This window comes from Aphelocoma coerulescens, assembly GCF_041296385.1.
Source record: "Aphelocoma coerulescens isolate FSJ_1873_10779 chromosome Z unlocalized genomic scaffold, UR_Acoe_1.0 ChrZ, whole genome shotgun sequence".
NCBI lineage: Eukaryota > Metazoa > Chordata > Aves > Passeriformes > Corvidae > Aphelocoma > Aphelocoma coerulescens.
This window is the reverse complement of record NW_027184085.1, coordinates 44,503,963-44,516,848: the sequence shown is the minus strand read 5'-3', so window position 1 is coordinate 44,516,848 and position 12,886 is coordinate 44,503,963. Positions and strand designations below refer to the sequence as shown.

The window sequence follows — 12,886 nt, the reverse complement described above, 5'->3', positions numbered from 1 at the left end:
TACCATCTCAAACTCCTAACTCTCATTATACCGCCATCAAGCAATTGCCAAATGAAAATATTATTCACTTTTATAACCGTTTGTGCGAAGCTGTCTCTTCTCAGGTCCCTAATCCTGACCTCCGACAAGCGCTCCTACTCGAACTTCTCCAAGTGAATACCAATGATGCTTGCAAACAAGTCATCCTCACTCTCCCTCTTCATCCTCCTCCTACTGTTGAATCCATCCTCGAAGTCTGTACAAAGAAGGTGCAGCCGAACACAGCTGCTCCCCTTTTGGAAAAAGTGGGGATGGTTGGGGAAGTTGTGGAGAATGCTATGGGTACAGGAGAAACTCAATCGCGTGGTAACCTTATATGCTATCGTTGTCAGAAAAAGGGACATGTAGCTCGCAATTGCAGAGCCATTATAACTGCTGATAAAAACTCTCCAAAGACTGTTTCCCCAGGTCAACAGCAGGGAAACCAGCAACTCAGCGCGTCCTAACAGCTCCGCGTTCAGACAAAAATAGAGCTGCAGACAAAGCAACTTGGACTTCTGGACTAAGGTTTAAGGTAACCTGTGCCGAAACACACCATTTCAACAACAACAAACAGACTGCAATACCCATCTCATTCCAGAATGTGGACCACATGCAAGACTTTACATACCTTTTTGTTATTGGGGACACTCGGGTAACACCTGCTGGGATAGAGGTTACACCCACACTCATGAAAGTGGATCAGAATGGGTGTTCTAACGTAATGGTACAATGTATATATCCGCCGTACTTTATGCAAAAGGGTCAAGTCATTGCACAGGCCATTCCACTGCCCAAATACCTGCCCACAGATGGTCATATCCCAGCCATCTGTTGGACTGAGGTTTTGGGAAATGACAAACCTATAATAGAATGTAAGCTCCGTCACAAATCACAAAAAATCAGTATAATGGGAATGATAGACACAGGTGCTGATGTGACTGTCATTCCATTTGATAAGTGGCCTGAGCAATGGGAATTGCAATCTCAGGGCATCATACAAGGGATTGGAGGTACCCAAATTGCAAAGCAATCCAAATACACCATCCAAATTGAAGGTCCTGAAGGACAAATAGCAACTCTTCGTCCGTATGTCCTGGACACCAAATTCACCCTGTGGGGAAGGGATGCCATGTCTCAGTGGGGAACAAAAATTGATATCACCCCTAGATATCAAAATTTTCTCCTGCAGGCCACTGAAGCAGAGTGCCTTCCACAAAAATTAACTTGGAAAACAGATGAACCCGTGCAAGTTAGACAGTGGTCTTTAAAAAAAGAAAACTTAGAGGCACTCAAAACATTAGTAGCTGAACAATTGGCTAAAGGAAATATAGTTCCAACTAACAGCCCATGGAACACACCTGTGTTTGTAATAAAAAAACCGGGAAAGAACAAATATAGGCTACTCCAAGATCTTAGAGAAGTTAATAAAGTTATTGAAGACATGGGACCCCTTCAACCAGGTATGCCATCACCTTCAATGCTCCCACAACATTGGCATTTAGCTGTTCTTGACATTAAAGATTGCTTTTTTCATATTCCACTCCATCCTGCAGATGCCCCTCGATTTGCATTTTCTGTACCCTCTCTTAATCATGAAACCCCCATGGAACGTTACCATTGGCTTGTGCTTCCCCAAGGTATGAAAAATTCCCCAACTCTCTGCCAAGAGTACATTGCTAAAATTCTATCTCCCATCCGTGCCAAAGCAGAGAAAGCCATCATCCTACATTACATGGATGATGTGCTGGTGTGTGCTCCCAATAATCAGTATCTTGAGCAGACACTTAACATGGTGATTGAGGCCCTAGAGGCCAAGGGCTTTGAATTACAACCTGAAAAAATGCAGAGAACAAGCCCTTGGAAATACCTCGGACTCAAAATCACAGAAACCTCTATCACCCCAACACCCGTCACCATTAATAATAACCCAAAAACATTAGAGGAAGTGCAACAGATCTGTGGGACACTGAAGTATTTAAGGCGCTGGTTAGGACTCACCACAGAGGATGTAGCTCCTATTGCAAACCTAGTAAAAGGGGAAGGCGGTCCAGCATCCCCCAGATCCCTGACAGAAGAGGCAAGGCAGTCTCTCAGAAAGATACAAGAGCTCATTTCCACCAGGCAAGCACACAGGTATCAGCCCTCCCTACCCTTTAAGCTTGTCATTCTAGGGAAGGCACCACGCTTTCACGGCCTCATATTTCAGTGGGACAAAGAGCAGAAGGACCACCTCATCATAATTGAATGGGTTTTCCTTCCACTCCAGCCTCCTAAAACCATCACACAGCCACAAGAATTAATAGCAAAAATTATCATGAAGGGTAGAGCAAGGCTCCGCACCCTGGCAGGATGTGACTTTGCATGCATCTACTTACCAGTAACAACAGACACATTAGATCACCTACTCCAAAATAACATAAATTTACAATTTGCATTAGATAGTTACTCAGGCCAAATCTCCAATCATTATCCAAAGCATGACCTGTTTAATCTGGCATTCTCTTTCATCCCTCGAGAGATTCAAAGCAGAAAACCCCTCGATGCGATTACTGTTTTTACTGATGCATCAGGGAAAAGTAAGAAGTCCGTGGTCACGTGGAGAAATTCAAAGACACAAAAGTGGGAATCTGACATAAAGGTAATCCAAGGATCACCACAAGTAGCTGAATTAGCAGCTGTCATTAGAGCATTTGAGAGGTTCAAAGAACCCTTTAATTTGGTCACAGACTCAGCATATGTAGCTGGAGTAACTGTTAGAGCTGAGCATGCTCTCCTAAAAGAAATCTCAAACAAAAAAATTTATGATTTACTCTCAAAATTAATTTATCTGGTTTCCCACAGAGAGCATCCCTATTTTGTCATGCATGTGAGGTCACATACAAACCTGCCAGGATTTATTGCGGAAGGTAATCGTAGAGCTGATGCTCTGGCTATGCCAGCAGACATAGTTCTATCAGCCGACTTACCAAAGCTCCCCCAAGTTTTCGAACAGGCAAAACTGAGCCATGCTATGTACCATCAAAATATTCCTGCTCTCATCCGCATGTTCCATCTGTCACGGACGCAGGCAAAAGCAATAGTGGCAACATGTCCCAACTGCCAGAAGCTACAGCTTCCATCACTGGGCATGGGAGTCAATCCCAGAGGCATTAATAGCGGTGAAGTGTGGCAGATGGACGTCACACATTTCCCTGAATTTGGGAGATTAAAATACGTTCATGTTTCTATTGATACCTTCTCTGGTGCTATGTATGCCTCTGCACATGCAGGCGAAAAAGCTAGGGACGTTGAAAAACATCTTGTCCAAGCTTTTGCTGTGCTCGGTATACCTGAGGAGATAAAAACTGATAATGGACCTGCCTACACCTCTCAGGAGTTTAAAAACTTCCGTCAGCAGTGGGGATTTCGACATGTTACAGGTATTCCTCACTCCCCAACCGGACAAGGCATTGTTGAACGTGCCCATCAAACCCTCAAGCGAATGCTGCTACAACAATCAGGGACCACCAAACTCAATTCACCTGTCCTCAGACTCAGCAAAGCACTGTTTACCATAAACTTCCTGAATGGCACCTTTGAGGATCCAAACCCTCCCATCTATCGTCATTTCCAGAACACCGGGAGACAGAAACTGAAGGAGAATCCAGAAGTCCTGATCCGGGACCCAGAGACTCAGAAAATCCAAGGACCATACAAACTTGTAACTTGGGGACGTGGGTATGCCAGTGTATCTACCCCTCAAGGACTGAGATGGATCCCAGGGAAATGGGTAAAGCCTTATGTCACTTCCTCAAAAATTAAGGAGGTTAAAACTGCCTCCTGGAAGAGACGCCGTAAAAAGGATCCTAATTTTGCACCCTCATGTAAACCCTTTGCTGCAGATTTTGATGTTAATCCCTTGAGTTAAGTTGCACTGTTTTGCACTCAGGTTTTGCACTGTACTCTGTAAATCTTCGTCCTGATACTCCATACCATAGATGTCCTAACTAACCCCCTGAGTTTTGCTGGGGAACTAGTTTAAAGGCATCCTAGGTACTATCGAAGTTGTAGGGACGATAGATTCCAGTTATGTTTTGCACTGTTGTTCTGTTACTGTTCTATGCACTTTAAGTTACTAAGAGTTACAACCCAGCTTTAAAGAAAAAAAAATAGGGAATTGTTGCTGCCTGTTCTGAACTTCCCCTCCCCCTCCCAAAGACACGTGCTCCGGCCACGTGCTCCGAGCTCCTTTGTTCGAAGCGCGGGCAAAACCAAATGTAACTCAAACTCTTCAGCAGTGTCTGATTGGCCACTCACCCCAGGTCCTCCCCTTCCCTCTTCTCCGAATAAAGGATAGTCGAGGGGAGGCTCCGCCCTCTCTCAGCTCAGCTATCTTCCTGTGAACATCTGTGGTTGTCTCTCTCTTTCTTAAGGCTTCTAACTGCAGGAAATTGAGCGGGCAGGGAGCTATATTTCTCCCTCTTTGCTTCTGCTGATGGTATTTGCTCTGCAGCTGATACAGGTACCGATTTTAGAGCTATTAAGGTGCTAGATCGCCTGTGCTGCCTCTCTGGGCTGCTCGAGGCTTTCTAAGGCATTGAAATACAAGCGCTAGCCGGTATAAAGCTGAAAAGATACCATCCACATAATTTAGCCATTGTGCCTCAGTTCAAGACTAGTCTTGCTCCTTTTATTATACTATGCCTTTATCAATAAAGAAATATTCCTTTCCCTTTGGCTTACCTTTTGTGTTTTAATACTATGTTTCCTTTGCTGAAAGAGAAGGGAAAGGTGAATGTTTTAAAGCATTCCCATATTTAGGGAGCTTGTCAATCTTGGAGGGGAGCTTGTCAAATTTAGATGGGAGCTGAGACTATTTCCCAGGTAAACAACTACTACCAGGCCTCAGGAGCAATCTTTTAACCTTTTTCCACTGAGGATGAGAAAGCAGCATCCTTTGCTAATAGTGACCCAGCACACCTGAAGTGGAAGCAGAAATCAAACACTAGAGGGGAGTTGTCCCAGTCAGAGGTGGTTGACAGTAATGCAGGGCCCTTCCTCCACTTCCTCATTCTCTAGGCGAGGGCCAGCATAAGTGAGATAGGAAGGAGTCCTGCTTGCCTCCCAAGGGACATGCACAGGTCTGGGGCTGTAGGGAGATGAAGACATGCCTGTTGATCATCTGCTGGCCACCAGCATGGCATAATGTGTGTAGCTGGCCCATCAGCGCATGGTACCTGAGCTGGCCAGGGAGGCCAAAAGTGAATGAATGCAGGGGCTGTGTGGATGTGCCACCGGGCACGTGCACCCTCTGGATCCTGCTCTCCAATGGGCCTTTGCTCTGCTCTCAAGGAAAGCCACTCCAGAAAAATCATGCTGTGGTCTGCCTCCTGCCCTGCTTCTAGTGTGCCCTGTGGCACTTCACCAAGCCACGAGTGTTGTGGTCCCAAAGCCAAGGCCTGCTTGGGTACCTCCGCTCTGGGGCAGAACCAAAACACAGGAGCCCTGCACTATTTTGGCAGAGCTGTCACCCCAGAAAGGCAAGCTCCACGTGGGCCTTTCTGGGTGTTTTGTGGGGAAATCTGCTTAAATTGAAAGAAGAGGTTGTAGGAAGACCTTTAACGAGGGGAACAGTTGGTTTGCAGATGTATAAAAGCTATTATTAGAGAAACACAGTTTTTGCAGTACTACAGAGCTGAATCTCTAACCAGCCTTGATAAAGGGTGGAATTGCATTTAAAGATGATAGTGTTAGAAGAAGTGAAATTTAGCTTCTGAACTGAGTTAGCATTATTATAATCTGCATGTCTTCTCAGAGGGAGGGAGATTGTAGGTTGGGGTGTACTATTATATCCTGCTTGTAATAATATCTTCTCTGGTGTAATTATGCTAAGATGACAAGCTCCCTAAATATGGGAATGCTTTAAAACATCCACCTTTCCTTTCTCTTTCAGCAAAGGAAAAATGATATTAAAATACAAAAGGTAAGCTAAACATTAAGAAATATTTCTGTATTGATAAAAGGGCAAAGTATAACAAAAAGAGCAAGACCAGTCTTGAATCTAATACACCAGACACAATTACCAGGATTGTCTCTCTTCTGCTTTCTCTTCCAGGCTCCAGGAGAAAGAAGAATCAATTAGCTCTCTGCAGACTATGACCTTGAAGGATACAGCTTTAAGGGGAATATGCTGAGTAAGACAGAAAAGAGAGGAGAAGAGAAAAGGATTTGGAAACTCATGGAAGGGATAGGTTCAGAAACAGTACATCAAGCACAGAATATGAAATGTGCATTTCATTTTATTTCTGCACTGGAAAAAAAAATTTCAGCACATAAAGGACTTTTTGGGAACATGTTACCTCACTCTGCCTGAAAAGAAAAAAGGACACTGAAAGGCAAAAGAAGGGACAATCCAATTTGCAGATGCTACTTTTCAAGCCATGTCACTGAGAATTTTATAGCTGTCAAAGGCATTAAAAAAAAGTTAGCACTGATGCAATCTGTCAACCTCTCCAACAAATCTTGCTCTACATAAAACACAATAATGTGTTTGAAATGCAGCTGTTTCAAAAACCCCAAGACAGTGCTTTAAGAGCTGTCCAAAAAGTTCTTTTCATGCCTCTTGGAATTCTTAGGCAGACCTTCTGCAGTGTATTTTTCCAGCTAGGTCTTCATATTTTTCTTTGCAGAGAATCACAAACTCTTGCCATAGTCTGAATTATGTGCCACAGTTAGAATATATTCTGTCTACACAACATTCCCCCTCAGCAACCCAAACGTAATCTGCTACCAGATCTCCCTCTTCTTTCAGTCTGTAGCTACGGAAGTCTACAATGCCTTAAAACACATTTATGTTTTAAAAAGGCAAAATTAAACAAAAATCCCAAACCTCAAAACTCTCACACACACAAAACCCCCAAATCAAAAGCAAAAAAAACCCTCTCAACCCAATCACCTAACTTCTGGACCACCATTTATTCATTTATTTCCCAGATGTGAGCAGATCTGAATGCAGATAATGGCTTTTTGTCGGTGACAGCTCCAAAGAATCTCTTCTGTGCCCCCCTGCCTGCCCCCCCACCCCTCCCTTCTTTACTTCAGAGATGGAGTTAGCATGTTACTGATAAAGGTTTGCCTCATATGTGGAAAGTCAAGAGGGGTTCTTGAGGCAATTATGACTGAACAGTGGTCTCTGGTTACTTTATAAAGCAAAATGTGTTAAAAGGTCATATTTAATGTCAGAATATTTGCAGTACAAAAAAGATATTATGCATCGGCAATATTTTAAAAGAAGCTCACTTAGTATAGTTCTATTTAATTGCAAAGGTGGTTAATTCAAGTAATACCACAGACAAAGTCCCTGTCATTTAACGGTACAGCAGTATTTCTCTATTAGACTGTTTCCATCTGACAAATTACTTTTAATCTGAAGGATGGTTGTCACCTATTATCTAAGCAAAAGGCAGCAGGGTTTCTGCAGGAATACTTAGAACTTTCTTTCACTGATTCTGGAACTGCTGTTCAAGATTGACTGCAAGCTGAAAGGACCTCCTCTGAAATCACTGTAGTTATGCTAATTTTCACTGGCAAGGTGGCTGGCCCAAAATGTTAGATCTAATCCAAATGCTACATATCTATACTAATTCCAGTCCCAGTGGGGCTAAACTTAGAAGTGAACTTCTGGTGACTTCAGAGCTCCACGGTGAGATCTAGTATGTGCCATCTTCAATGTGGCCAACCTGCAGCATTACAGGGAAGGCATGAGGGAGAATAAATGAGATGGGGTCCTGCAAGGAAATTTGTGAGGAATGCAATTTTTCACTCTGATCACTGCAGCTTTCCACAGGAAACCTCAGCCCTGTGCTCTCAGCAGAACAGTGCGCTGCCTTCTCTTTTACTAGAGCTGCACAGCTTTACACAACTCAGGAACTTCTGGCTTGGTTTGCTTTGAATTTGATGGGTTAAAATTATGAATGACAAAGAAATGACACTTCAGCAATAAAGTATTTTGATGCTTTATGATCACAACTGAGAAAATAATACAGATACCTGTTTTTGTTTTTATGATGAGCAAAGACTAATTTGGAAATTGACTCTTCCTACATCGGCAAAAATTCTTTCCTGAAATGCTCCACAAAAGGCAGTAAGGCAATATACGAGAAACAGTTTAAACAAGAATCAGCTCCTAGAGATGGGGAAAGACAAAGAGAAATGTATGCTTTGCTCCTAAGAGAAAGATCATAAACTAGATGCTAAATTAATAGTTCCTAGTTTCTAACTGCTTCAAATCTGCTGTCGCTTTTTCTCACTGTTCTGAGAGTTTCATGAGAATGATAGGGATATTTCCCAGACACAGACTTCAGGAAGGATGTACCAGAAGTGCTCTGCAGGCAAGGCAAAGAACGCACACAGAAGATCCAGCAAAGGACACAAAGCCAATTTATAAGGAAAATATACCATGTGGAATAGCTATCAGATAAACCCTAGAAGTAAATCACATACTTCCCTACAAGAGGATGCAGAGAAAAAGGCAGTACTAGCCCTTTACAGACATCCCACAGGAAGTCCTGCATATCTCAGAACTAAGTTCAGAGGACTCTAGATGCTTTTCTCAGAAGGTAACCCATGCTATACCTGTCCTAGCACACTTGATCTTTGCAAACCAATCACATGCCCTCCTTGTAGACAGTCCCAGAACAGTTAAGTGGTTTGGGTTTTTTTTTGTTTGTTTGTTTTTTTTTTTTTTTTGGTTTTTTTTTTTTTTTTTTTCTGTGAAAGGGAAAAAAAACAAAGGAACATACAGCTTTTACTTACAAAGTTTTGGAGCAGTTTGGAGATTGGTTTCTGTTGCTTGTGCCTGAGATGCTGTGGTAGGCTCCAGGGCGGGTGGTGACAGCGAAGGTGCAGCAGAGGACAACAAGCCAACATCTAGGATGCGGTTATACAGAGAAGGCTGGAGGAACGGTTTGGAGGGTACGAGTGAGCTGTCACTTTGCACTGTCACTTCAGCCTTGCTCTTGGGGCTAGGTATGAGGAAGGGTGAGGCATACACCTCTGAAGGCACCCAGGCAGACAGAGCTGTAGGATCCACAGCGCTCTTTGGGTCTTGTCCTATCCTCCCAGGGTCAAGGTGGGTAGGAGAGTCATACTCAAAAATCTTGTCCACAAAGACCCACTTGAGGCCAGCAATGCAGAGGCAAAGGCTAAGCAGGCAAGCCAAGATAGGGGCGATGCAGATCTTTTCAGAGTTGAGGCAGCCCTTCAGTCGCTCTGCCTCCAGGCACGCACAGCAGGTTGCGGCAAGGCCTGCTATCCCCTGGACACTTCTGTCCTCTCTTTGGGTCCCCGGCATGTTCTCCTCATCCGGGAGCCCGTTGAGGGACGCATCAGGGCTCAGCTGAGCTGAAGGGCTAGGGAAAGTGTCGGCAGCTACTTCAGACATGTTTAAGCATCAGCTCTCAAACAGCTCACCTCCAAAAGGCCTTAACTCTATCACAGTCCATTACTGTGAGACACAGACAAAAAGAGACGGTAGTAATAGTCACAGTGCTCTGCAAAAATCACAGAGTGGGAGTCAATAAAAGGTTGAAGCTCAGCAACATCATCCAAACTGCGAGAGGAGTAATGCACAGGAAAAATTAGATCCCCTGGTCCCTCTGCCTCCAAGCCCTCCGTCACTGTCTCTGCTTCTCTGAAGTGAGAATAGCTTTGCAATTATTGAGCTCCTGTTTGCTAGCCACTTTTAGAATTCCTTAAATGCCTCTCAAGCAATTCCAGCTCTTCTGCAGGAGGGAAGAAACATTCCCCCAAAAGCAAGCACAACAAAACAAAACAGGGGGAAAGAGGGTGATGAGATAAAGAAAACCACGAACACTGAACAAACTGACCGGATTAAGTAAACCAGTAGCCCAGAGCAAAAGGCAACACTCTCACCTTGAGCATCTGAGGCTGGTACCTGCTTAGACGAGGAAAACAATTGTCATGCGGCAGAAGGAGCAAAAGCAAAATCTCTAACAACAGCGGCAGCGGCAGAAGTGACAGTAGCAGCAGCATCCTGTCGTGTTACAGCAGCGGCTGAAAGAGGCTGAATCATTACAGAGCAGCAGGTGCTCGCTGTCTGAGCATCACTGCAAACAATATCATTACAGAGAGGTTTGAAAGGAAGAGCGATGCCAAGACGATGGTAACTCCCTTTATCTCCCCTCCCTCTTTGTCCTCCTTGAGCGCTCATTCACTTTCCTCCGTTCCCCCCCGCCCCGCTCCCCCAGCCCCCTCGCAGCCTGTTTCCCTGATGTACAGACTCGCTCCTTCCTCCCCTACCCCACCCCCCGCACTCTGCAGGGCTGCTCTGAGTGAAATCAGTACACCCAGCAACGCAGGACTGTCAGTGACTTCCTATTTTATCCAATTAGGAGGAATAAAGGCCATCAAATCAAAGGGAGGGAGCGGACAGGAGTTGCGCACCCACCCGCTCCCTCTCTCCAGGCAAAGCGTGGCCAGAGGCGGCGGCGGCCATCGATGGCAAAGTCCTCCGGCAAGGACCGGGTGTTGGTGGGAGCTCTTTGGGTTGGACTGGGCTCGCTCAGTCTGATATTCGATCTCTCCCAAGGGGAAGACCTCTTTCCAGAAGCAGTTTCTCTCTGCCTGACACCTAGAGACAGATTTTCTTTCCAAGCTCCTGAGTAAGTTTTATTTCCTAGGAATAGGGCTGGAATGCATCTTAGATGAAGCAGAGGGAATAAAACACCCTAAGCCATTCCCACCTCTGGCAATTTTTCATTCAAGTTATTGCAAAGAGGTTTGCTTTTTTTTTTTTTTTTTTAGTTCCATTTTCCAAACCCTTTTCCAAACCCAAAAAACTCAGACTTCACACTAAAGTCAATTCCTGAATGTAGTTTTCAAGAGCTCACAGGTTGCTAGAATATATCCTCACTCACCTTAGACTAAAAAAAATAAAAAGAAAAAAATTAAAGTATTATTATTTATTAAAGGCTTACACTTTGTTTTTAAATTTGGCTGTCATACCTTTACTGATACCCAGCACTACCATTTCCACCAGTGTAGTATAATACAGGGGTAAATCAAGAGTCTGGTTAACATAATGAAAGTAAGATCAGAATCAGATCTATTGCCAGTCTCTTTTGTCTCTCACAGAAAAATGCAACTGTGTAACAATAATGATGTGTATGAAAGGCAAGGAGCTTATAACACAATTTCCAGTTCCTTGAACTTAATGAAAACATTTACATTGAAGATTTGCTGGTGAGAATCCCTGTTTCTCCATAGTATAAATGGCTGCAGGATTCATAAGGAAACAAAGAATCAAGTGCTACAAATTGCTCTGAACTAATTTTTGTTGGTATCTTAGTCAGGCACATGGAAGGTAAATTCCTTTGTAACAACATATTTTTGGTAGTGTCAAAAGAGGCATCTGGCTCATACATATTCTCTCTCTGCCTCCAACTCCACTCCCACTTCACCCCCCCCCCCCCCCCCCCCCGCCTTCCATGGGAACATTAGTAACATTCGCATGAAAAAGATTCATCAAAATCTCAATGAATCCCATAGTGTTTTTACAGTCAGTCATGTCAAGGACTAATTGATGGATGTCTGATCACAAAGCTTCCTGTGAGGCTGTGGTAGCCAATTGAAGTAATCACAATGCTACTACAATCAAGTGCTTGGAGCATTTACCTTAAAGCACAGCCAGTGATAACACTCTCTGAAAGAATGTAAAAAGATAAATCATCTTACAATCTAGCCTACATTACCATTGAAGTGTCTGGTCCTTAGGTTAATGATGTGATCAGTAACCTCAGACAGAACGAACAGCTTGCACTGCGTATTTACATACATGGCTTCTCTTATTACAAAGCACATGTTCTCTTTAGCTGGTAATATCCTGCATCAGTGCAGCCTCTCTTGAATATCTCAAAACCTATTTCAAACGGCAGTAACAACACAATGTCTGTAGAAATTGTAACAGCACAGTAGCATTGCCGTGACAGGTGTGGTGATCTGTGGCTACAAGCATGGTTTCTAGAAAAAGGATGTACCTTTTATCTGACTAATTGATAAATCTGGGAAAAGCAGACATACTTTTGCACACACAAGTTGTTCCTCAGGTGTGAAGCTACAGCATCACTTTTCAAAGTGGAGTGCAAGCTGAGACTCAGACAGATGAGATACTACAGCACCTGAGCGCTTGGCAGAATTTTTAAAAAATCTCTTTCCTTCTTTATCCATGCCTAATTTTTCAACCTTCCCATTTCCAGTAAGAGACTTTTTCCTGCTGACACTTCTCTGAGCTCGTGTTTAATCCACTGTCCTGTCCACATCTTTCCTGCACTGGTCTTCCTGGCAAACTGCCTGTGTTCAACCTCCAGTAATCTTTGCGACCCTCCATCCTATGTACACTTACTTGCTTCCCTTTTAGCCACGTTCCTGCTATGCTCACATCTCCCTGGTGCTGTGCTGAACAGAAACGCACGTGGAGATCTTGCACCTTCCTTACAAGGGCTGCCACGAAGTTAAACCAAACACGCAAAAGGCTGCACAGCTAGGCAGAGGGATGGCGTGCTACCGCACGGGGACACATTGAGGGGCTCCTCTGCATGTGCGGCATCGCCCCCTTTCTCACCCTGCTGCCGCAGGGGCCGCCACCTCGCATGGACCAGGAAAGGGCTCTTCCAAAGAGCTCCTGCCCAAGCCCGGCTGGCTAAACTGAGTCTGGACAGCATCTCTCCCTGCCTTTTTCTCCTGCACCGGCAGGCCCAGCCTGCCCGCAGCAGCTCCTCCCGGCAGGCAGGCAGGCAGGCGGGCGGGCACACCCGCACACCCCCCCGGCTCCGCGGCCGCAGCGCGCCCGTGGTCCCTGGCTCCCGGC

At 44.6% G+C, this 12,886-nt stretch overlaps 2 protein-coding genes across 8 annotated transcripts in view; both read right to left on the bottom strand.

The window, feature by feature from the left end:
- The window catches only part of NRG1 (neuregulin 1), a 183,112-nt gene that overhangs the window by 96,224 nt on the left and 74,002 nt on the right, over nt 1-12,886 (bottom strand). For 3 of the 7 annotated variants that reach the window (XM_069001469.1, XM_069001470.1, XM_069001468.1), the window contains exon 1: nt 8,815-9,442. The exons of the other annotated variants lie outside the window; for them this stretch is intronic. In XM_069001469.1, coding sequence (XP_068857570.1) covers nt 8,815-9,442 — 628 coding nt within the window. Of the gene's footprint in view, nt 1-8,814; nt 9,443-12,886 lie in introns of those variants that run through there. 7 annotated transcript variants of the gene reach the window in all.
- Nucleotides 9,892-10,053, bottom strand: LOC138103275 (uncharacterized). The gene has a single exon (XM_069001474.1). The coding sequence runs from the start codon at nt 10,051-10,053 to the stop codon at nt 9,892-9,894; it is 162 nt and encodes a 53-aa protein (XP_068857575.1).